The sequence below is a fragment of the Crotalus tigris genome, unplaced genomic scaffold, assembly GCF_016545835.1.
Source record: "Crotalus tigris isolate CLP2741 ecotype Arizona unplaced genomic scaffold, ASM1654583v1 scf7180000019465.582067, whole genome shotgun sequence".
NCBI classification, from domain to species: domain Eukaryota; kingdom Metazoa; phylum Chordata; class Lepidosauria; order Squamata; family Viperidae; genus Crotalus; species Crotalus tigris.
In genome coordinates, this window is record NW_024097551.1 from 192,770 (window position 1) to 219,106 (window position 26,337).

The 26,337-nt window shown below is 42.4% G+C and overlaps 1 protein-coding gene across 5 annotated transcripts in view; it reads right to left on the reverse strand.

The window, feature by feature from the left end:
* The window catches only part of HIPK1 (homeodomain interacting protein kinase 1), a 48,282-nt gene that overhangs the window by 21,515 nt on the left and 430 nt on the right, over nucleotides 1–26,337 (reverse strand). For 2 of the 5 annotated variants that reach the window (XM_039362454.1, XM_039362453.1), the window contains exons 1-3: nucleotides 25,681–26,115; nucleotides 16,994–18,071; nucleotides 2,095–2,218 (exon numbers count right to left, since the gene is read on the reverse strand). In XM_039362454.1, the coding sequence (XP_039218388.1) occupies nucleotides 2,095–2,218; nucleotides 16,994–18,069 (1,200 nt within the window). In that variant the 5' untranslated portion in view covers nucleotides 18,070–18,071; nucleotides 25,681–26,115. The other 3 variants (XM_039362450.1, XM_039362451.1, XM_039362452.1) reach the window with 3 other exon arrangements.

Sequence of the window (26,337 nt, forward strand, 5' to 3'; positions counted from 1 at the left end):
GGCAGAATTCCATAATTGGGTTACCTCTATGAAGAAAAAGTTTTGGCTTCTGCTGTGAACCAAACCTTTCGATGGGACCATGAATAGACTCTTCCAGCTGTGAACTATATGGAAAACAATACCATTTTGTGTTCAATCGTAATAGTTTTCCTTAAAAAACTATCCAACTTATGTTATTTTTTCTGCAATTTCAATTTGCCAATTCATTAATATACGACTGAGATTTTTTCTTGCTTTTAAAAAGCACTCTATTTTGAGGTACTGAAGATGTCATGTTCATAAGATATTCACATTAAGGTTAGTGTTCCATGTTGTTTTAACATTCATCCTGGAGTCTTTCTTTTTGATATTTGTTCAATACAGTGAGTTTTAGAATTAAATACATTTAAGTTTTACCAGGAAATTACCCAAAATATTCCTCATTTTCTTTTATAGATATCACTATTAGCCTTTTCCTCTGGAAAAGTTAAATGTTCAAGACATTATTTCTATTACTAGGCCTTCTCAAAATAATACTAGCAGGCCACATATGGCCAACCTAGTCTTTTGTGGTCCAGCAGAATTTTTTATGAAAACTCCATAAACCCACTGCTGCCAAACATTGTTGTCACCGGAAAGGGTGTGCTACCACTTAGGGTTTTATTTGCTGCTCCAAAAGACATGCTGTCCAGCAATTCCAGCGACAGTTTTGCTGGTATGGCTGACTGGTGCACCAGCTATTTCTCTGTGGGTCACAATGATAAAGATATCAATGTGGCCCTTTCCCTTCCCCAAATTGCACAGGCCTGTTTTCTACCAATTTATTATAACTTTAGACTTCGTCACTTGTGATATTTTACCAATAAAATGCCTGTGGAAGGGAAAAGTAAATCCTTGTTTGTACATATAGCAATGGAAGTAAAATATATCAAGCAGATTTCAGACGAATTGAGAATTGCTGTAAATAACAGAAAATATTTACATGTACACAAAGAAATAAGGTGCAAATAGATATAAATAGTCCAACAGTTATGACAGCAATTGCGACCAGGAACTTTATCACTAAGCAATGTGATCATAAAACACAATAGCAAGTAACTATATGACTTGGCAACAGCAATTCTGGCAGTCCCAGAATTGTCATAGTTAAATGAGGACCATGTAGGCCATTAAGCAAGGACCTAATGTGATCACAAGTTGATTTCCTACTGGCTTCCCCATTGACTTAGCTTGTGGAAAGCCAGAATGGAACACTGGAAATTGGGATCACATGGCTATGGTTCATTGCAATGATCACAGGGACACTGCAAATGGCCAGAACTCTAAGGACTCATCGTAAGTCACCTTGTTCAGCACCAATTTTGAACAGTCACTGAACAAAAGCTTGTAACTTGAGGACTACCTGTGCATGTGAAAGTGTGGTTAAAAGAAGACTGGTATCTAACCAATGTATGATGAGGAGAGGCCTTCCTTTTTTAGTGAATTTTTGGAGTGTAAATATTCACTTGAACATATAGCACTATTGAGAGGAAGATGAGTTAATTAGATTGCTCACAGCAAGGAGAACAACAACACAAAGTTCCTGTCTGCCCCAGAGCAAATGTGACTTCATGAAATCATGTATATATAGTTATACCCACACACAAAGCATACTTTGCATATAGTGATGCTCGCACAGAGATAGTTGGCAATAATCTTTCTTGGCAGAGAATGGAGCAGGCAACTGTACTGTATAGCCACAGGAACAAAATACTGTAACCCTGTAAGTGCTAGTGTGTAGTTCTTTGTATTTTTCTTATAACATAGGACCATGAAATAGGATGGGGAAGAATAAAATGAACAGATATTTACATAATGTCTTACATAGTTATATTTTGTCTCAAAATAAGAAGTTATATGCAGCAATCTGAGAAGAATGGGCACTTATTGATTAACCCCAATCAATCTTAGATTAAAAGTCCAGTGCCAATGACTTAAATGGCTTTCATTTAACCCATGTACAAATATCAATATTTATTCAAAAGCAAATCCTATTGGATTCAACAAAACTTATTGCTTAGCATAGTTGTTTAAAGTTGGTATTGTTTGAATATCAGCATGCCAGCAAAGACTTACTTGATCATATTCTGAAGCTCCTGGATATAAAGGCCACCCAAGAAACAACTCAGCTATCACACATCCCAGTGACCACATATCAATAGCTTCACAAAATGGCAAACCCAAGATGATTTCAGGAGCTCTACAAAATATGCAATATTTTATTTATTATTTAGAATTCACTAACGAATTCACAAATCCCACTGATTTGAATGACAATTAAAAGGTTGTAAATTATTACATGTATAATCAGAAGAGTTTTCCATAGTAAACCATTATTTTTTCCAATAAAAATGCATAAAGGTTCTGACAAAAATAGCAAATTTATCCTGTAACCTTTAAAACTACAAAAGACATTATGACAACCTGTAAGATATATAACTTCTAATAAACTAAGTTCTGACCAGCAGGAGTTCCAATATTTTTAACTTTTAACCTGTACATTGATACAAAAATTTGGGATATTTATGTTACAAAAGATTAATAGGTGAAATTTGACAAAACTGATACCGTTATTTACAAACTCTTATTTTCTTATTTAGGTAGGAATACTGATGCACATAATTTCTATACCACTGGCAGCAATTTTGCATTCAATGGTATCCCATTACAGTCATCTGACATAAATATATTTAGATGCATATACCACTGTGATTGTGGATTACATCTTGTTAAATTGGAAGAGACAATTTCTAGCAAAATTAGCCTATGCCTGTAAAGTGATATATGCCACCTTCAAAGTATATCCCACTGACTTAATTTGGAATTACTTCTGAAAATAGTAGTAACAGTAACCTTACTTTTTATGCAATTATAACTAGGAGCAACATAAAATGATAAAATGAATTAGCAACATTTTCTAGCAATAAAAAGACAAAAGTGCAAATATGGGTTGTTGTTAAGCACCAGATCCAACTTCTCTCCGCAATTCCATTATTTCTCTACCCAGTTTCTGTATATTCTCATCCTCTTTCAAGAGACCATAACCACTGACTTTTGCTTCATTTACATCTTATCTCAGCTGCTCCTTTCCCTCAGTCTTATGTTATTAGTCCAGCAATTTCACCGACCAGAGGATGATACAATCCCTAAACTTTTCACTTATTTTAAATAGGGAAGAAAACTTTTTATAGACAAATTATAGAAGAGACTAAAAGTTTTTTTTCTTCTTTTTTGCTTCACTAGCTCTTTTAGATCAGGATTGGCCAATTCAAGATTCACCTTAGTACAGTATATTGGTTTAGAAAGTGTGATAATGAGAACTGATAAATTTGCAAAGGTGGAAAACATTGGTGAGAATTTTAGAACATTTTTCATATGCAAGATATAATCTATTTTACAACTTTAAGAGTACATTTCATTTTCAGACATGCATAAATAAAAATTGAAGAACAGAGATTTTCTAAGTCATACAATGCTCTCTTGATGTAAACTACTCACCCATGATTAACTTAACATTTTTCTCAATTAGCCTAATTTAAACTGACAAGTATTAACATAGTAGGCTAAAATGTAGCTGTCTATTTTCTGTTTCACGGTACCATGTGAATATGGTTTTATATTGTACATTTTTTTCTGGTATATCCATATGGACAAATCCAGGCAAAAAGCAGATATCTAGTAGAGGAGTCCTTCCTAGCTCTACCATATCTTAACAGAATTGTTGCTCAGAGGGAGCAGCAAAACCTAATAATTTCAGCTTCGCGGGAAGAGTGGTGTATCCTGCTCTTTCTTTTTGCCTCTTTAATTTAATAATCATGCAAAATGTTTCAAAACAATACATTTTACAAACACTGGATGATAATACAATCCAAAGAAAGTAGCAATAAAACGTTTGATGGTACAGCACCCAATCCATAATGCTAACAAAAAAATAGCAGTCAAGTTTAATTTGACCTTTCAAGCCATAGGAGAAAAGACTGAATTCCTCTCACTCTTGTCTCGGTAACTACCATAGCTGCAGTTTATTATATCCATGTCCTTAAATGAGGGATAAAGAATGTTTATATTAAAGAGATTTACAAAGCCTATAGCCAGTAAGTATTTAATTTTAAAAAAGAAATTTGTACAGGCAGCTCTGGAATTTTAGCAAGAATGGAAATCTAGAAGATTCTACAACATTCATTTAAGTTATTCTGCATAGGAATATTGCCTGCAACTATTTTTTTCAATACAAAAAGGTAATATTTTAATGCAATACATAAATAATTTTTCTTCTAAATAAAGGCTTGAAATAGACGTCTATAATGAATATTTAGCCTTTTTTCTAAAACCATAACCAGCAAAAGTTATACCCTCCAAATAATATTATAGTTTTTATAATTCCTTAACTTGTGTCCATGTTTTTGTTGCTAATGGAAGCATATGAGGGACACTAGGACATTTATTTCAATATTAAAAAAGACTTTCTATCAGGGTAGATAATAATTGATTTTTTTTAAAAAATCAAAAAAATCTGTTTTTTTTTAAATTTAAATCAGATTTTTTTAATTTTTATCAAATTTATTTTAATAAAATGCTTTTGGAATAAAAATCTATCTAAAGATAGTTTTCTATTTAAGATACATTAATAATTTAGTTTATTCAGCATGAAATGGAGCTTAGTTATGTAGCATGAGGCTATATATTCTGCAATATTTTCATTTTTGATAAACTTATTCAATGAATCCAAGCTCTACAAACTGAGATAACATGCACTGCATTGATGCATTCACACAATATCACAGTAACCATGAGATAAATCATAAAACAAAGTTCAGGAATATTCCTTTATCCCATTGTTCCATAAATCTATGTACATTACAAACTATATGAGTGTTTGAAGAGAAAAGCATGTGTACCAGGCTCTAAGTGCTTTAATTAAATAAAAGAATTTGAGTAGTTTTCCAACTATGTGTAATTAGCCTATTAACCTAAAATCGGTTCTGATAACGCTGCTTTACTAACTTGACAGCTTATTATTCTAAATAGGAAACCTTCATTTTGTTTGCAAATAATATTATTAAAGATTGTAACTACCAGCAAGAATGAGTCCTTACATTTAAAGAGCACTTGTCATTTCAGATCCATCATGGCAGCACCTGTTAGAAGGCATCCACTCACCTGCTGCCCGCCACGTCCCTCACCTTGTTGAGGGGTGTCAAACTCAATTTCATTGAGGGCCGCATCAGCATTGCGGTTGTCCTCAGGGGGTGCAGGTGGGTGAGGCCAGGGTGGGTGTGGCCTACTGGGTGGGCATGGCCAGCTCTACATCGTTCGTGTCAAGGGTGCCTGTGGGCAGGAGTGGGACAGATCTGAGGGTCTCTGGCAGAAGGGGGTGGGACTGGGGCAAGTGCCAAGGCATGGTCCACTGGAAGAGCCTCACTGTTCCTCTCAGGCCATGCGAGGGGGGGAGACTGGATGGTGCCGCGGGCTTCCCGCAGCCCTGGGCAGCAGAGGTCAAATGCCCAGCCTGGCCCTCAAGCACCTGCGGCACCAAGCCCAGCTCCACTTCCCCAAGGGGGTGCCCAACTGCACTTACCTCCTCCTCAAGGCTGCTGCTGCTGTGCTTGCTCTCCTTAGCCAGGTTGCTCATGATGGGTATGAGGGCAAAATCAAAGGGAGGCCCATTCCCTCTCCATGGGAGGAGACCCAGCTTTGTATCCAAAGCTTCCTTAGCAATAGGATGGGAGACCCCCAGGATAGGCCAGGAGGAGCGGGCACGGGGATGGTGAAAGGGCAGCAGTGCAGGACTAAGGCAGAACTTCCCTCAGACCCTCCCTCCCTCCCTCCCTTCCTTCCTTCCTAAAAACAGAGTGGTAGGAAAATATTTGAGAGGAGGGAGGGAGAAAAACAGGCAAGAAATGCAGCTGGGGAAGTGTCATCCTTCATGAGGAATGAAGAAATGCACCATCACCTGGAAGTGGCCAGTACATGGCCCTCGCCTACTTCACATATCTGGCTTGGTGGGCTTTGGGGAAGGGGACGTCATGAGCAACATGAGAGTCGACGTTACCTGCGCAATGCTGTCCAGACCCCAGCCTGCCTGGTTTCGGCAGGCAGCAGGACGCTCTCTTCACAGTGCCGAGAGGCTGAGCCAGGCAATGCGAAGCTCGCCAGCTTTGCACCTTGCTGTCTGCTGAAATCGGGAAGGCTGGGGGCTGAGTGGCAGCATACTTCTTTTTGGATTTCTGCCACCTGGCTCAGCCTCTTGGCTCTGTGAGGACATCGCCCCACTGCCTGCTGAAACCCCTCCCCCGGAGCCCATCAAACCGGATATGTGAAATAGGCGAGGCAATTTGCTGGCCACTTCCAGGCGATGGTGCATTTCTTCATTCCTCAAAAAGGGTGACACTTCCCCAGCACGCGCCCAGGGGGTGAGGCCAATGCAGCAGAGGCTGGTCCCTTGCTGTTTCCAGACGGTCTTGTGGAGCTAAGACTGAATATGTTTCAGCATAGATGGCCACCACAAAATTGTACATTGGCTCCCGGGCGGCCTGGGCCGCGGCTAAGGCAGCGGGAGCCATTTCCTGTTTCCAGGATGGCTTTGCGGGCCACATGAAACCACATTACAGGCCACATCTGGCCCCCGGGCCTTGTGTTTGACATGTCTGCCTTGTAGTGTCACTGCCGCATCCCCAGCCGTCCCATTAAAGTGAATGGGACTTTTGGTGAGTCAACAGTGGGTCAGAGGAGGAGCCAATGTGGGCAGAGATGACAGTTGCTCTTTAAAAATTATGATTTAAATCAAGTTGGTTTAAATCAAGCTTTTTTACTAGTGATTTAAATCACAATTTAAATCGACTTGATTTAAATCAAATCCACCCTGCTTTCTATTGTTATTTTTTTCTAATAAAGTCAGCAGTAAGACAATGAAAAAATTTATTCCACTTTTGATTATCACTGCATTGGTGAGATCCAAAGTGGGAATATTGTGACCAAGTTTAATTATGGATTATTTAAATAAACAACAAGCATATAAGAAACATATTGTTGCTCATTTTTAAAAGTTTAGTTATATAAAGTAAAACAGTTTCTCTATAAGACTAACTCACTTGTACTAAACCAGGATTTTTAGCCATAGCTTATTGAAAAAGCCATAATTAATGTATAAACCCACATCAGATAGAATTCAGTTTTTGTAAGATGAAAATAAACTTTTAATTTTTTCTACAACATGCAAAGTCAACTTAAAAACTGCTCACAAAATCTGGAAGACCATCCAAATAAGTGTCTCTTTCACTCCAGTGAAGGAAGGTGGAAAGGGAGAAATTAATGAATTTCTACCTTACTTCAACAGGAAGCCTAACAGAGTTAGTTGGATCCCACTAACTCTGGCAAAAGAAAGGAACTCTAGCTCAGGGCTTTTCAACCAGTGGTACGTGTACCACCTGTGGTACAGTGGCACCTGGCAGGTGGTACACGACCATCCTAAAAGGGGCGTTGACTTACCTGAACGCCTTTTCTCAGCACGGAGATGGATAATCCACGCAGTGGGTTGAGACTGTATTCCTGGCCAATCAGATCAGTCAGCCAAAGTTGCCACGCCCCGTCTTGGACCATGATCCTCCAGTCTTGACTCGAGCGCAGCCATTGACTGACAGTAAGACGTTTTGGCTCCACTAAATATACCCTATTATTCTAGTCTATAAGGGTGGGTGTGGATTATCCATCTCCGTGCTGAGAAAAGGCGTTCAGGTAAGTCAACGCCCCTTCTCCAGCACTGGAGATGGATAATCCACGCAGTGGGACATACCAAAGCCTATTGTCCCTTGGGTTGGGGAATAGACTGGTCCCGTGTGCAACTTTGGTCTAGCACCTGCTGGAGAACCCTCCTACCGAAGGAGGCCTCTGCAGAGGAGTACCTGTCGATTTTGTAATGACGAATGAATGGAGAGGGCGAGGCCCAAGTGGCTGCCCTGCATACCTCTTCAATAGAAGCCTGCATGGCCCATGCTGCTGAGGTGGCAGCACTCCTTGTGGAATGGGCTGTGATATGCTTGGGGACTTGCAAGGACTCCGCCTGGTATGCCCCCGTGATGCATGCCCTAATCCACCTACCGATGGTAGAGGACGAGACCTTCCGGCCCCTAGTAGCAGGGTGGAAGGATATGAAAAGCGCTTCCGAGCGTCGGAATTCCGCTGTGCGTGAAATGTAATGTCTTAGTGCCCTGCGTACGTCCAAGGTGTGCCATTGTTGTTCCAGGGGATGAGCTGGGTTTGGACAGAAGTCTGGTAGGACTATTTCCTGTGATCTGTGAAAAAGGGAGTTGACCTTTGGAATGAATGAAGGGTCTATTCTTAGGACTACCTTGTCCCTGTGAAAATGGCACAGGTCCTTCCTCATTGAGAGAGAAGCTAACTCGGATATCCGCCGAGCTGACGTGATGGCTACCAAGAATGCTACCTTATGGGTCAGATAGCGAATGTCACATGTTTTGAGTGGTTCGAAGGGCGCTCTGGTAAGAGCTTGTAGTACTCGTGGTAGTTCCCACGATGGATACCTGTGCACGGTTGGCGGTCTGATGTTTGCAGCCCCCTTGAGGAAGGATCGTATTAAGGGATGCTTGCCCAAGGATTCACCGGGGCTGGCAGAAAGTATAGTTGAGAGGGCGGCGATTTGCCTGCGCAGTGTGTTTGGCGAGAGGTCCCTCTCTAGGCCATCTAGTAAAAATTCTAGGATCTTGGGAATTGTGATCCCTTCGAGTAACAATTCCTGTTTAGAGCACCATGATTGGAAGCTTCTCCACGTGGCCTCGTAGATACGGTTCGTGGAGGGGCGCCTTGATGCCTGTATGACCCTAATTACACCCTGTGAGCAAGCCCCCTTGGCTAAAATTGACCGTTCAAGAGCCAGACGGCTAGTTGTAGCCATTGTGGCTCTGGGTGGGAGATCTCCCCCTGCTTGAGGGAGATCCTCTCCGGAGGAATCCGCCATGGATTCGTGCGGGAGAGACTCCTCAAGTCTGCGAACCAAGGTCTCCTTGGCCAATAAGGGGCCACAAGGATTACCTCGGCCCTTTCCCGCAGAATCTTGCGTACTACCGCCGGAAGGAGAGGTAAGGGTGGAAACGCGTACAGGAGCCCCCTTGGCCATGGGCTCCGTAACGCGTCCGTCTGCTCTGCTCCCTTGGATGGGAATCGGGAGAAGAAGCGAGTTAGGTGGGCATTGGAAGGAGAGGCAAAAAGGTCCACCTGGGGAAGCCCGAAGCGGTGACAGACCTCCCTGAAGATCCTCGGGTGTAGTTGCCACTCCGAGTGATCTATTGTTGATCTGCTCAACAGATCTGCTTGGATGTTTGCCTCCCCCGATATGTGGTCGGCCTTTATGGAGGCCAGATTTTGTTCCGCCCAGGCCCCCAGTAGGAGGGCCTCGGCCGAGAGCGAGCGAGAGTGTGTGCCCCCCTGACGGTTTATGTGGGCCTTGGCTGTCACGTTGTCCGTCAGGACCAGTACGTGCCTGCCTTTTATGCTGCTGTGAAAATGCCTTAACGCTAGGTGAATAGCCCGCAGCTCGAGCCAGTTTATGTTGTGTCGGAGATCCACCGCTGACCAGCGGCCCTGTGTCCACTTGGTCCCCAAGTGGCCTCCCCAGCCGAATAAGCTCGCATCTGTTGTGACTACTACTCTGTCTGGTTCCCTGAAGGGGGACCCCCTGAGGAGAGCTGGAGATAGCCACCACCTGAGGGAGTGTCGTACTCTCGGAGGTATGCCTACCCTCTTCCGGGATGCACTGATTTGTTGTCTCTGAAACGGGAGCATGAACCATTGCAGTTCTCTTGAGTGCAGCCTTGCCCAAGGAACTATTGCTATGGTCGATATCATCTTCCCTAGCAGCTGGGAGAGGCAGACCAGCGTCACTGACTGACCGCGGCTTACCTGTTTTACGGCTTTCTTTATGCTGCTGAGGCGTTCCTGTGATAGGTACACCTTGCATTCCTTTGTGTCTATGACCGCTCCCAGGTGGAGTATTCTCGTAGTTGGGGTTAGATGGCTCTTTGGAAAGTTCACCGAGAAGCCGTGGTCCTGCAGCATTTTTATCACTAACTTTAGGTCCGCCCGAGACTGCTGGGCGGACGATGACTGGATTAGAATATCGTCCAGGTAGCACTGGACTCTGACTGGTACGTTTCTTAGTTGTGCTGCCAGAACCGCCAGAATCTTGGTGAACACCCTGGGCGCTGATGACAGGCCGAATGGAAGTGCCCTGTATTGAAAATGGTGCCCCCTGTAGGCAAACCGTAGAAAGCGGCGGTGAGCCAGAGAGATAGGGATGTGCAAGTATGCCTCCGTGAGGTCGATCGATGCCAGAAAATCCCCTTTCCTTACGCTTCCAAGGATGGAGCGTAGTGTCTGCATTTTGAATTTGCGGTATTTTATGTAGAAATTTAGCCTTTTCAAATCCAAAACGGCTCTCCAACCCCCCGAGGGTTTTGGGACCACGAAGAGGATAGAATAAAACCCCTGGTCTCTCTGGTTCATAGGCACCGGCTCTACGGCCCGTATGTTTAGAAGGTGCTGAACGGCCTCGTTCATGAGCCTTCTCTTTGTTGGGTTTGTGGGACAGGGGCACGGGCGGAAGCGGTTCGGGGGCTTTGAGAGAAATTCTAGATATAGACCATGACGTATGGTGTTCCTGACCCATACGTCCGTGGTGGTCTCTTCCCACTGGGGAGCAAACCCTGCTAGTCTGCCCCCTATGGGAAGGTCTGGGCGGGAGTCATCTGGTACGGCGGAAGGGGCGGTTGTTCCCCCGAAAGGGCCGTCTTCCCTGTGTTTGCCTATGTCTTGTGTTCTGTCTGTCCCCCTGTCTTTCCCTATCCTGTCTAGCTTGGAAGGGTTGGGAATTTTGAAAGTAGTTGACCCTGGCTTCCGTACGAAAGGATTGTTTCCTTCCCCAGGAGCCGGGTCTCTTGTCCTGCCTTTTAAGCATGTGTTTAAGGACCTTGCGCTTGTCCTTGTTCTCTGTCAGGTATGGCGTTAGTGCCTCACCAAACAGCTTTGCCCCTTGGTACGGAGCCGAAGCCAATTTCCACTTGGATTTGGTATCCGCCTGCCAGTTCTTTAGCCAGAGGATGCGCCTGCTCGTGTTGTTTGCCGCCATTGCCTTGGCTGAAAACTTGGTCGCTAAAAGTGTTGCGTCCGACGCATATTCCGTGGCCGCTACCATTTTGCTGAGTTCCTGGTGAGTGCGTATATCCTCCATGGGAACCCGGCCCTGTAACTCACGGAGCCAACAAAGTGTGGCTCTGGAGAAAAAGGACGCAGAGGTAGACGCCCTGGTAGCCCAAGCTATTGCCTGGTGCGTTCTCCTGTAGTTGGACTCACTCTTTCGGTCCTCGGCTTTAAGAGCCTCAGCAAAATCTCCTGATATGGCCGTGTCCGATATCAGGGGACCTATGGGTTCGTCCACCACCGGTACCTCCAATGTTCCCTCTAGCTCCCTTGCTACGTTAAATAGCTTCCTCTCCGCATTGCTAGGAAGCGGTAGGGAGGTTGGCGCTGCCCACTGTTTCCTTATTGTGTTTAGGAACATGGTCGGGCATGGTATGCGGTGTTGAGTGGTTACCTTTTCGGCGAACGTCGGCTCAGCCTCCGTGTCAACTGTGACAGGCTCCGCTGGTGTCCCATGCCCCAGATGGGCTGTGGCCTCAGCCTTGCGCAGAATAGTAACAAAAAGAGAAGGGTTAAACAGGCCGCTGAAGGACGGCCCTTGAGGTGAGGTGTCCTCCTCCTCCTCAGACATTTGAATCCCTTGTGACGTACCTGGCTGGTCCAGGTAAGCTTCCTCAGAGACCGACGAGTCTGAGATGGAGGAGAGGTCCTGATGATCCTCCGTTTCCTCCCGATGCCTCGTTCTAAGTCCTAGAGGCTTGGCTTTTGAAGTTTGAGCCCTGGCCTCAAATGCACGGTCCACTGCCTGTGCTATTAGGGTAGCTAGCAGATCCCCTGTCAATGCAGGAGGAGTGACCATTGCCTGCGACCCTGCAGGTGCTGTGGTTAGCATGGTCCTCGGGGTTTCCTGTAACCTCCGTGGGGAGGGGGATCGGGAGAGCGATGAGAATTCGCCTATCCCACCCTCTGTTTGGGACTGTGATGAGTTCCCTAATGACCAAATGGCCCGTGGGGATGAAGGGAGACCCAGCGGTAGGTCAGGACCTATTCCCCCATTCTGCCTATTTTCAATTCTGGCCCTTTTCTGGGCTCTGTCGAACTCTTTTTCTAGGGCTTGGTGTCTTCTGATTGCCTGTTTGTCAGCCTTCTTTGATGACTTCCTTGCAGCCTTTCTAGGGGCTGCAGAGGATTCCGAATCCTCTGAAGCAGGTGCTCCAGAGGATGAAGGCGGGGCTCCAGTGGAGGGAATGATTGCTTCCTCCATTCTCCACTAACGCTGGGCCGCGATAGGGGGGACCCAGGTAGTAGGAGAGCTCCAACTTTGAGTAAGGACAGGCGCACTACTGGGGGCGTCTGGAACTCAGGAGCAGACTCTGCAAAATTGTCAGAGTTAGTCACTGTGCACGGATAAGAACAGGCACGCTAATGGGAATGCCTGGAACCCGGCTTGACTATGGTGGGTAAGGACAGGCACGCGACTGGGGATGCCTGGAACCCACCACTAAATCCAGAGGCGTACGGGCCACTAATGGGGGACCCGAAGTCTGGGAGGAGCCAAAGGCAACTAAACACAGTTAGTTATGAAAGGTTCTTATTTACTTTAGGTAGAAGACACCAAGTCCTGGAACCAGTAGCTATGTGTCTGATTTGAATGTCTCTGAATGAATAATAGATGCTTTAGTACCCCAGTACTGCTTGCCTATTAATTCACTCCAGCGGCTGAACCTAGCTTTCTTAAGGAACTTTAACTCCCCTGTTTGGACAAAAAATATGGCCGCCGCTGCCAGGAAACTACTGCGCATGTGTTAACAAGGCTGCCTATGCCACGTGCGGTTGTAACAAAGAGCTGCGCGTGCTTCCAGCTGTGCAGACAATGGCGCCTCGTTTAAAAAATCCTGAGCAGCCTGGAGTGAAAAGACTGCTCCTTCGCACGCCAGCTGTTTCCCTTAATCAATCTCCCTCCCAGCATGCGTCCCCTTTGTCCTCCGCTTCCCTTGCTAACTGCTTGCCTTTCTGTCTTTTTTTTTTGTTTGTTTGTTTGTTTGTTTTAAACGCGAGGGGTTGCCCGAGCCTCCCCGTTTGTTTAAGGCGGCTGCCGGCTGCTGGAAGGTGGCTGGGGTTGGTTAGGGAGGGGAGTTAGGGATTTCCCCCTTTTAAGTGGGGGTGGTTTCCCCTGTAGGAATCTGACTTCCTGAGTTTTACAATTTAGCAAGGAAATTTTTGAGTGGTCAATTAAATTGAATTAAATTATCTCTAATTAACTTTTAAACTAAGCAATTTCAGCTACTAGAAAAAATCCCCCCTAATGGAAAGGAACTATACCTGCCCAGGAGCCAAAAGTTGTAGATGTCTCGCATGGCCAGATCAGTCAAGACTAAAGGATCATGGTCCATGACGGGGCGTGGCAACTTTGGCTGACTGATCTGATTGGCCAGGAATACAGTCTCAACCCACTGCGTGGATTATCCATCTCCAGTGCTGGAGAAAAGTGGTAGCGGAGGAGGGGAATGAGAGCGCCGCCGGATGGGCAGACAGGTGTCTTGCTCAGCTGTGGCTTGGGGTGCACTTTTTTCAGTGCCATTGTAACTTCAAACAGTCACTAATCGAACTGTTGTAAGTTGAGGACTACCTATACTTTATCACTTTTTTCCTTTTTTATTTTTTGGTCAAGTTTTTGACACCTTGCTAGGCGACTGGTGGTACGCGGATATTGCCATATCCTAAAAGTGGTACAATGAGTGAAAAGGTTGAAAAGCCCTGCTCTAGCTTACTGTTGTGAAAATGAAAGGAATTCTTATATTCATACAACTGAAAGCTGGAGTCAAATATACTGACCTGAGATTCATGAAATATTTAAAAACCCTAGCAAGGTTGTGAAGAGATCTTATCATTTTCATTTATTTTGGTACAATGTCTATTCTTAGCATTATGTAAGTCTGAAATAAGTCTAGAGAAAATCAAGGCAAATTACTCTGTAAGATGGAAGTGACAGAATAGATTTAGTACCAGTAATTTCCTGTCCTTAAGAGATATGCACAAACAATACATCACACTTATATTTTTCAACAGAAAAAGTGGGTGTTTTTTTCTAATATTACAGTCTACTTTAGATATTTGTTATATATTATGGTTAGAAAGGAAGTTTAACAAATTAGGACTTATCCCCTTTTGAACATATGACTCATGTGCTTTCTACAGACTCTTCCAAAACTCTTGGAACTATGTCAGTAAGGCAAATAATGAGAGATGACAAGCCAATAAGACTAAAATGACTGTACTAGTATATGTTATGTCATCTGCTCCCTGTCAATGACCAACAGGATCAGTCACAATGTTTCTTATTTTAATAAAAAAGCTTGGCAAACTCTCAACTATATAATAATTAAATATCTAATTGGAACAAGTAAGTATCAAGATTTTTTTGATGGGAACATATATGTTAGGTAATAAATAAGAAAGCATAAAATCAAAGAAATGAGATAACTTCTTATTAAGCTCAGATAAATTACTGGGTTTTTCTAGTAAAATCTATTTAAAAACCGAGTAAAGAATTTTAAGCAATTGTGGCTTGCTGTGATATGCAGATTTTTAATTATTTGAAAAGGACTCCAAATTTTCAATTTTGGAACATAATTATGCCAAGAAAGAATTGACTGCAAAAACACATTATTTAGATAATGTTCGCTTAGCATATAGGATGCAGTATATGTTTCTGTTGATTACTGATCAGTTTTATATGTGGGAACAAAAATCACATTTCAAATAATTAGCAGTTATGCCGATCCAATATTGGAATCTTTTTATCCAATAGATTTAATACTTGCATAGTTGCTCTTTCCTAGAACAGCTGTTTCTTACTTTGTGAAGCTGTGGTTATAAATAGGAAACAATTGTACTAGTGTTTCACCACTTTTTCATATTGTGTTCTCCAATGTATTAGAAAAATATAACACACTTTTTATTATTCCAGGACTGACAGATCTATAATTTGGCCAGGGAAGTACGCATAGATGCAGGGTACACCTCCGATTACTTTTTTGCCACATCCTCACTTCTTGCATACATAGACAAGGAAATAGGTTGTCAACCCTACCAACAATAAATGGCAGAAAAAAAGGAGCTGATAGTAATTTGTTGTACCTCATCTCAGAATATTTTGAGCTATTAAACTAAGATTTAAATTAGAACAATGGCGCTTCAATATTCTACTGTAATTGAAAAAATTTTCTTTATTAAAAAGGCAGTTTTATGAAGCTCAAATTTCACAAGAATTAGAACAGAAATTAGTATTTTAATTCATGTGTAGATTGTGACCACAATCTCTTCTAAGATTATCAATCCTACCAGACTTTAATAACATTAATAGTAGTAATAACACTAATAAATATAAAGCATGGTGTCAGTTTCTAGGATTAAGTGTACCTAGAGGAATGGCTTGGGATTGGAATCCAATGATCTGTTTAGAAATCCCCCAACTTTTCAGTCATAAGATAGTCTTTGATAAGGCAACTGTGGCAAGAATTGCTAGATTTTCTCTCTGTTTTGTTTTCTAATTGGTCACCCAGGGACATTTTGTAGAAACATTAATAATGTGCTCACTAACCCAAAATATTTGAGACTGTAACACCCTCAACTGAAGGGGGAATATGATTTGATAAACTTTTAGTTTATATTATGTATGGTCAATTTCCTATTTTTAGCTTTGAAAGGATAACTGCGTCTTCTTTGATAAGGCCTGAAATGACTACATGCCATGAAGTAGTGTAATAAATATAATAAGGAGGATTGCTGACAATAGCATGATTTCAAAATCAGGGGCACTCATGGGCAATTATGAAGTGAATGCATATAAGGAAAAAAGTTGTTTTAAAAAATAGATAATCATTTTCCTGAATAAAGCAAATTGGGTTCTACTGAGTATTTACTTATTGCAATTACCTATTAATGCTGTGCTTAGCACAAATATTATAATTTCAACAATGAAAATTCAGATACCACATGTTAGCATCTGATGTGCTAATGTTCTCTATATGAATGGGATTATAACTATCATAATTCCCAGCTCGCATGCTGTACTAGATGATGACAGCTATAATCTAAAATACCAGATTGTGTAAGATTCAATTAATCCATGGTTTCTAAAGCTAATATTCAAATCCAAGTTCAAGAAAACTAGCCTATTTTTTAAAAAAAAATCACTACTTTTTCTTTTGCCATCAGGTGACATGAAAAGCAAAATATGTTACAGCACAAAGGCAGATATAAACTTACAATTACTAGAATTGAAAATGCATATATACAATAAATAATCTAGTATGACAACTTAAAATGCCCCTGTCAATAAGTTTTACATGTTGCTGAACTGAAAAATGAAACAAAATGTAGTTTAAACTTGGCACAGAAACGAAGAGGCCGTTCTACAGATGTTGCACTACCATAGATAAGCTGATCTGACTAGTTCATATAATTAAATTTAGTCAGGTTAAGGAACAAAAGGATGATCTTTCTCTGGAGAGCTTAAGTTATGGGGAAACCGTCCTTCAGGTTCCTCAAACCATAACAAAGAAGTAACAGAACATCAAATAGGAACCAGAAGGAAATTCCTATAACTTTGTCTATAAATATGTCTGTAATGGATTATCTAAGTCAATATTTCTTCTTTTTTTTTTGACATAGTGGGCATGCAATCAGTCAAATTAATTTGAGCTGTTCTATGATACGGTGACCCAGTTCACACTTTAATTCAGTGAGTTGAATTAAAGCTTTCTATTGATTCAAGATTTGATACAAAAGGCATGGTTGAACATAGAAAACTGATACTTACCTATAGTATCGTGACTGCAAATAGGTGGAGCACACAGCTTTTGAGACATGACTAGCAGAGCCAAAGTCTATGACCTTGACCCTATATGGCTGGCGCACAGGATCCACCAACATGATATTTTCAGGCTTTAGGTCAGCATGTATTAGACCTAAGCTTTTCAGTTTCATCAAAGCAGTGGCCACTTGTTGCAATATTGGTCGAATGTATTTCAGAGGCAGAGGGCTAAACTTATTTTGTTTTAAGAAGTCATACAAATTTTGCTCCAGCATCTCAAACACCAGGCATGTGTGGTTTTTGTGTTGAAAACACTCATATGAACGGACAAAGTTATATTCATCAGCATTCTCACTACTCAGTCGAGAAAGGATGCTTACTTCAATTTGACCTTGCCTGGCATAAGAAGGGTGATTTTTCAAAATTTTGATAGCAACAATTTCCTTTGTGCTGCGCTTCCAGCATTTTGCCACCTGTCCAAAAGTTCCTCGGCCCAAGAACTCCAAGACTTCATAGCTATTTGTCATAGAACAAAGAATTTCATGCTGGACTAGCTGGTAATCACCTTCGCCACTGGAACTACTGCTTTTGGTTGTTACAGTGGTGGTAGTGGCCGCAGCACCCACCGTAGGTCTGTTTTGCAGCATGAGAGGTGGATGTTCCTCAATTATTTGCACGCTACCGTTGCTGTCAACTTCTTCACTTTTCCTTTTTAAGCCACATTTTTGATAAGGTTCCAGTAAAGCAATGTTAGCCCTGTGTGTTAGGGCTTGGCTGTTTTGAAAGGATGTTGTTCCACCACTGCCTGTACTGTCTGCTGCTGTAACCACAATGTGCTCAACTGAAGGAGCAGGGAGGAGGAGGTTCTGATCATAAGCAGGGATACTGAAGTTTGCTACCTGGTGAGAAGAGCTTGCTGGCCCTTGAGCACCAGAGAGATTTTTGCTGTGACTGTAATACTCGTCACTGTTACTCTGTCCTGAAGCATCCCAGCTAGAGGGCTCCACTTTCAGTTTCTTGGCACTGCAAAAGGCACTCGAAGATACTGATGGAGGTGAAAACACCTGCAGCTGTGAGGCCATACCTAGAGGAAACAAAGAACTAGACGTCACATTGGCAGAAATAGAAATCACATATCTTTTACCACTGAATAAGAATAGCCAACTCATCATTCATTTCGCCCAAATTTGCTATTAGCAATTATAATTATATCCCATTTCTCTAGATATATATCCTACAAAACCTGATTAGAAGTAATAGCAGGAAAAGAAGCTATACTTATTATTCTGGAATCATTCCACCAGAGCAATTAGTTGCAACAGCTAGCTCTATGCAGAGAGGGAAATCCAATTGAATTGGAATATTCATTCACCTTCTTCGGAAGGTTAGAAAAGTCCAAGTCAATGTGTGTATGTATATGTGTGTGTGTGTGTGTGTGTGTGTGTGTGTGTGTGTGTGTGTATATATATATATATATATATATATATATATATATATATATATATATATATATATATATATATTCTGAGGTTTTCGTGGGTGTTTGTATATAGGTCTTTGGTTGTTCGGGTTTTCTCCCGTGTAAAATTGGAAGTGTCTTGGCGACACTTTCCCATGTGGTTTGTGATCCGAATCGGATCACAAACCCAAACTCTGGCTCAGATACGTAGACGACACCTTCATAATCTGGCCGCATGGGAAAGAAAAACTGGACAACTTCCTCACACACCTCAACACCTACACCCCAAAATACAGTTCACCATGGAAACAGAAGCTAACAACCAACTTCCTTTCCTGGAATGTCTTAGTCTACAAGAAATCCAATGGCTCCCTAGGACACACCACCTACCAGAAGAAAACACACACAAACCGCTATCTGCATGCTCTCTCACACCACCACCCAGCACAGATCAACTCCATAGCCAAGACACTCATTTCCAGAACAAAATGCTTAGCTGACGAACAACACCTAAAAACCGAACTACACACTCTCACCAATGTACTAACACCCAATGGATTCCAAAGAAATAAGATTACAAACCTAATCCAAAAAGAAACCCCCACTAAAATCCAAGACAAAGAACAAGAAAACGGCAAAGCCCTCCTCCCATACATAAAAGGCACCACAGACAGAATCAGTAAGATCCTCCATAAACACAACATCAAAACAGCATTCTGCACAAACAGAAAAATATCCACCATCCTAGAAACCCCAAAGATAAAATTGAGTTAGAAAATCAAGGAGTATATGAAATCCCATGCACTGCTTGTCCCAACACATACATCGGACAAACCAACAGAAGAATAAGTGCACGCATTGAAGAACATAAGAACTCAGTCAAAAAAGAGGAACCAACATCTTCCCTGGTCCAACACCTTAAAGCCACAGGACATGAAATTGACTTTAAGAACACCAGAACTATCGCCAAAACTGAACATTTTAATAACAGAATAATCAGAGAAGCCATCGAGATAGAAAAACGCCCACACAGCATGAACAAACGAGATGATACGTCCCGCCTACCAGCCATTTGGAAACCCGCCCTTATTGACAAACGACTCCCTAACACAAAAAATGACACCAGACCCACACTCACAAAAACCACACAGGATGTCACCACCACACATCCACGCAGGAAGCAGAACCAAAGCAACACCGATGATGAGGCACGACCACAAACCAGAAGCCAGACCACAGCTGCATCATTAGCCACTTTAAACCCCTCCAATCCATACATGAAGCAAACTGACACCCTCCATGAAGATGAGGCACGACCACGAACGCGAAGCCAAAAAATAGCAAGGCAGCCCACCATCTTAAACCCCCCTGCAACTCAGACTAACCTGAGCACAACAAAGCCCCCACCCAAACAGAACACTTCCCCAGCCAATCAGAGCACAGCCAACCCCCCAGCCAATCAGAGCACAGCCAAGCCCCTAACCAATCAGAACACATCTCCACCCAATCAGAACACAGCCAAGCTCCCACCCAATCAGTTCATACCCCCACTGGCAGTTAAAAGGAAGAAACAGCTAAGACCACACATTGCTGCCCGAAGCACGAAGCTGAAAACACCAGCCTGAAGATGACAAATGGGACTTCATCGAAATGTCGCCAAGACACTTCCAATTTTACGCGGGACAAAACCCGAACAACCAAAGACCTACATACAAACACCCGCGAAAACTTCAGAAAACATATATATATTTGTGTCTTCAAGTCTTGCAGTGAGATGGGAGGCAAACAAATTTAATAAATAGACAGGTAAAGTCAATCTTGATTCCTGACCATTACATGGACAAATCCGCAAAGCTTTCTTTTCTGAAGGGGTTTGCCATTGCTTTCTTTCTACTTGCTGAGACAATCATCCAGATGAATTTGTGCCTAGAGCAGAACTAGAACTCAGTTTCTACTTTCTAGCCAGATGTTTTTAAACACTACACCAAATAAGCTCTTAATCAAAGTTTATCTTGGTTATATTAACTAAATAACTAGTCTGCTGCTTGCACAAGTTGAGCTATGCATGCATGCGCATGCACACGCTCTAGCCAGCCACTCGTGTGGCCCAATTCCAAATAGGCCCCAACCTGGGGATGGGGACCTCAAAACTTCATTTTGTTTACTATTTAAATTAGCCTTTAATTGGGCCTTTAAATTAACCTTTAATGGTTAAAAAGTATCTTTTAATTATTTGGCTTTCCCCAACTATATAAGGTGAGATTATTTAAGAGCTACCCGATTTTTTAAAAAAAAATCAATTTATGAAAACTTTTTTAAATTTTGAAGATACAACACATGTCCACAACTATATAATCTATGCTTTATGCAAGATATTTGTACAAATATTCCATAGTCAATTCATAAATGCATTTTTATTTGCAATAAATAAATATTTGCAATAAATAAATAATAAAATCTCATTCTGTAACTAACTTCCCTATTTAAACAAAGAAATTACCTCACAATGCTGTTGATGCTACCTGTACCAGTTAATACTATTTTTTCTATCTTGCAATGTTATTAAACTCTTTAAAATGCTGCCTATGGTGCAAACACTTTCTTATGCCATCCGTACAGACCAATAGAAATATATCCAGTAAAAAAATGGGAGCGGATAAATAGCTAAAGTTGGTCCTCAACTTACGACCAAAATTGAGCCCAAAATTACTGTGACTAAGCGAGACATTTATTAATTGAGTTTTGCCCCTTTTATGACCTTTCTTACCATAGTTGTTAAGTGGGTTACTGCAGTTGTTAAGTTAGTAAGTTAAGTGAATCTGGCTTCCCCATTGATTTTGCTTGTCAGAAGGTCACAAAAGATGATCACATGACCCCAGGATATTGCAAGAGTCATAAATAGGAGTCGATTGCCAAGAGTCTGAATTTTGATCATGTGGCCAAGGGGAAGCTACAAGGTTGTAAATGTCATAAGTCACTTTCTTTAGTGCTTGTAACTTCAATCACTAAATGAAGTTGTAATTCAAGCACTAACATATTAGAAGATAGTTCTGAAAAAAATGTGCGTTTAACTCATGTTAACTATCTCAAATGCAGTTTCAATGTTGAGTCACCTCTAGATTGCATTAAATTTGCATGTTAACTGCCATAACATAAAATTAAAACATTCCTTAGTAACCTTCCAGTATTTTTAAATACTAGAATCCTATTTTAACTACTAACTATAGCAGGGGTGTCAAACTCACAACGTCATGTGATGTGTCGTGACATATTGCGACTTTTTTTTCCATTGCTGGCAATGGGGTGGGCGCAGTTTCCGCATGATGCAGCTGGCCCATGGGCCAGCAATTTCACACCCCTGAACTATAGCAATGTATTATACAACAAAACTTTCCCAACTCTAGGGGCAGAGGAAGAGTCAACTTCCTACATGTTAGTGATCCACTGTTCTATCAGCTATTCTAATAATACTCCTACAAAATGTTAACTCTTTTTTCACTCTTTTAATATCAGATCTAACAGAGGCTTAAACTTTAAGACAAGTGTTTTGCCAAGTAAACTATATTCCAATTCGGACAACATAAATATGTTTGGATTTTTAGGAGCTAAGCTATTAATCTATTTGTTCAAGCTACTGCAAAGTTTGAACTTCTCCCCTGTAACTACTGTCTTTTAATAATGAACATAAATGCAAGCTTCTTGTATATAATACAATATAAATTAGCCTATACTGCCCTTTTTTATATACTAAGCAATAATCAGATGCCAGTTACCAGTGTCATCTTCTCATGCAAAGGAAAAGCAGCTGCATCATATACATATTTTTCTAGAATATTGCCAGAGAAGAGCTAACATCCATTCCAAAAGTTTTATAGCATATTGGCTCAATGAATAAAAAACAGTAGCAAGAAAATCAAATCTGGCTCCAAGAAACAAATCTCAGGTTTTTATTCCCAAACATCTGCCCAAGAAAATCTGCTGTACTAAAGGCATTGTATCAAGTTTCAAAGAACAACCATAACACATGTTTCAGTAGAGTACTTTTATCAGTATCCAGGAAACTGTCTTAAAACCCTCTCCAGCTTGCATATAAGCTAAATCTAATGCCACATCAGCATCAATTGTGTTATAAAATTGGTCTAAATCAGTGGTTCTCAACCTTTTTAATGCCGCGACCCCCAACCGGTCGTAAGTCGAGGACTACTCAACCGGTCGTAAGTCGAGGACTACTCAACTGGTGCAGCACCGTTTGCAGAATAGGACTTTTGGCGGGCTCAGCAGGGCAGAGACAGCCTGGACAATTCCTATTGGCTTTTGAAAGCCCATAGAATTAGACTCTATTCAAGAGAGTCTATTCTATTGGCTTTCAAAAGCCAATAGAATAAAAGGGAGTAGCACAGCTAAGGAAAAGGGGGAAAAAATGGCGGACTGCGTTGTTTGGCGACCCCCGTGAAATGGTTGTTCGACCCCAAATGGGGTCCCGACCCACAGGTTGAGAACCACTGGTCTAAATGCAAACTGTTATCAGGATAAAACACTATTTTGCTGCTACTTACTATCACTTCTCAATAATTTAAAACATGAAAATTCATAGCATGGATTTAATTCTAAAGAATTATACTAAAGGTATAATCTCAACAGAAGGAATAGGGACCTATATCTAGTTTTCAGTCAGTGTTGCATAATGGTTAATTTTTAAAGTATTTACTCAATTCAAATTGAGGCACTTTTTTACAAGGTTTGAAATTCGTTAGTAGTAGTCTCTCGGCACCAAATCTGGGCTATAGGGGGTAGTGATCAAAAACATCCCAATGGAACTGCTTCAAAAGTTTTTGGGTGCATCTAACGGTGTGCAAGCGACCATTATCTTGAACCACCACCACATTGGAAGTCAGCATGAACTTCACTAGCAGTACTCCTTTGGCATCTTCACATTTGGCAGATTTTTCTATGGCACCACTTCCAGTGTGGTGTTGGTTCACGATAATGCTCGCCCGCACACCACTAGACAAGACACACCAAGAACTTTTGAAGCAGTTCCGTTAGGATGTTTTTGATCACCCCACCATAGCACAGATTTGACAGTGAGCGACTACTACTAAGGAATTTCAAATTTGGCTAGCGCCGCGACCCGCTTTCCTCCCCCCTCCCGCCATCCTTTAGTCCTCCTCATATACTGCAAAGCTTCACAAATGCACCCCCAAATTTATTATTGGATGTTACCCAGCTACATTTGTCTTCAGCAGATCAGGAACAAGGAATGAAATATAATGAAATGCTAACATACCATGTTTCCTCAAAAATAAGACCCGGTCTTACATTTTTTTTTGCCTCCAAAAGAGGCACCAGGTCTTATTTTGGGGAGATGTCTTACCTTAGGACAACCGCAGCCAGGCCTCCCATGCCCCGACATCTGCCTAGCCTCGCTTCGCCCGCCCTCTTGTGGCGGCTCCTGGCTTCCGTTTCATCATCAGAGGCCTTCAGGGGGTCACCATGCACGTCAATCTGGATGCCATTTCTCTACTGCAGACACCTTTCCGGAAGGCCTCCAAAGGCAAAACAGAAGCCGGGGATGACACGCATGATGAGCAGCAAGTGACTGCAAAAGAAGAGGGCTGGCGAGGCAGGGTAGATGTCGCAGCATGGAAGACTGGCTGCAACGGTCCTAAGGTAAGCATGTGTGGGGCGTGTGGGACAGCTCCATCCCATCCCCACCCTAGCTTGATTTTAACCTGTGCGCCTCACTCCACCTCGTGCAACCAGGTGCAATGGAGTGGGCAGGATCTTAAGTAGGGCTTATTTTTGGAGTAGGGCTTATATTGGACAATGTGTAAAAATCAAGCTAGGTCTTATTTTCAGGCTAGGTCTTATTTTGGGGGGACCATGGTTTATATCTACCCCATCAAACCCAACATGCCTTTGAATGTAAGTTTGAACTACATGCTGGCACAGTTACATCTTGCTTATCTTCTAAGAAAGGTCTACTACAGAACATTGTATCTATTTGCTTAATGCATATCCCACCATTCACTCAGGTACTCATGCAGGTAAACATAGTATTTCCTCCATTTTTTCACAACAAATCTGTGAGGTAGACTGGGCTTAGAATGACTCACTTAAAGTCACCTAATAAGCTTCAATGGTTGAAGGTGGACTTGAAAATATGTCTCTTCAGTGTCATCCCAGTAACTTAAGTTCTATACCATATATATTTTACTAATCAGCATTTTAGACTCATATCAGCTACTCACAATGAGTCACCCAGTTGACTGAATTAGCTGGATTGCTTGAGATCATACAATCTTCTGTACCATAACCACAATGTTCAAACAACACACAATCAATAACTAGCCAGCCACATTTTAGCTTAGCATCTTACATTCATATGTAGAAACTTAACCCTAGCAACTTAAGTGAAAAGTTTTAAACCATTACTATTTTCATATCAAATTAACTGAGGAATGCCTTAAGATGAGTTACTTATACAGCACCTTACAGATCTAAATCTAAAATCTCTAGCTACTTCTTACTCTGAAAGAGCATTTCTAGGTACAATCACTGTGGGAAACTGACGAAAGATTATAATTGCAACAATAGAATGCCACAAGATTACTGAGAAATCCATCAACTATTCTAAAGTTATTGTGCTATGAGAAAAAAAAATCAACTGATTTTCCATGGGTCTGTTTGTGTGTGTTTAAATGTTTTCTGGGAAAATATGTCGTGTTTCTCTGCAAGAAGCGCTCCCGCTAATTGCTAATTCGGTATAATTTTTGTAAGCTTCAACTGTATTTCAGCTTAACAAAATTGCCTAATGCGCACAACACAAGAACGTTTTCGGAATGTTTGACGCAATTTACATGCTTGAGGAATCCGCTCAAGCGATTTAAGCAGGAGAGAACAAACAACTTTGAAGAATGGAAAAATCCAGTTTCTTTATTTATGTTTAAGTCGCTGGGAACCAGGGAAAAAAGGCCGATTACACCATATTAGGGGAAAAACAAAAAAACTGATCGTCTACCGACGATAACTCTTCCATGGGGTCTCCCCTAGACCCACCACAATTTACTCACTTCTGGCAACGATTTTCGCTCGTCGTCTTTCCTAGCAGGCCTCAGCAGTCGCCCAGAGATATGGCGGTCACTGACCTATCAGTCAAGGCTAAATCGCGTCCCCAGCGGCCTGTCCCATTCGACCCTACCCTCTCACGGCCGCCCCGAGGGAAGGTACTTACTCGCCACCGTTCGGGGTATCTCAACCGCGGGCCGGGCCGGAAGCTGCCTGCCGGTGCCGGGGGACAAGCGGGCGCATCCTAGCCCTGGGCGAGGGGGAGTGCGGCCGCGGCGGCCCTGTCGAGCCGGCCAGCCCACAGGCAACCCCCAAGCCGCTCAGCCTCCGCTTTCGCCAGGCTTGGGCCCCCGTCGCCCGCCAGCAAGCCCAGCCCGGCCCCGGCCCCGCCGCTCTGCTAGATGCCGCGCCCTCAAGGGCCCCTCGGTTCAACCCAGCTGCTCCCGCTCCCTTCCGCGCCCCTCGCCTAAATCAGGCTGAACCTGCCGAATGCGGAACTCAAGCTGCCCCGCACGCTCTGGGCGGCCAGGCAAAGGAAGCCGAGCGCCGAGGAAGAGATGGGGAGGATCATGGGAACCCACGTGACGGAGAGGGAGTTGCTGAACGGCGCTGAGTTTGTGGCGCAAGGAAGCTTGGGTGCATTTTCTCCAGTGTTCACAGGCAGAGTGATAATGCGAATTTCTTTTTGGTTCGCCCGACACGCTATCAAACCGAATATCTGCTCAGTTTTCTTGTGATGGTTTACTGCGAAGTAGCCAAAGTCTCTAAGAGCCGAAGTGGGTTTGGGACAGCAGGCAGAGGCCGATAACGCGAGCGGGAAAGC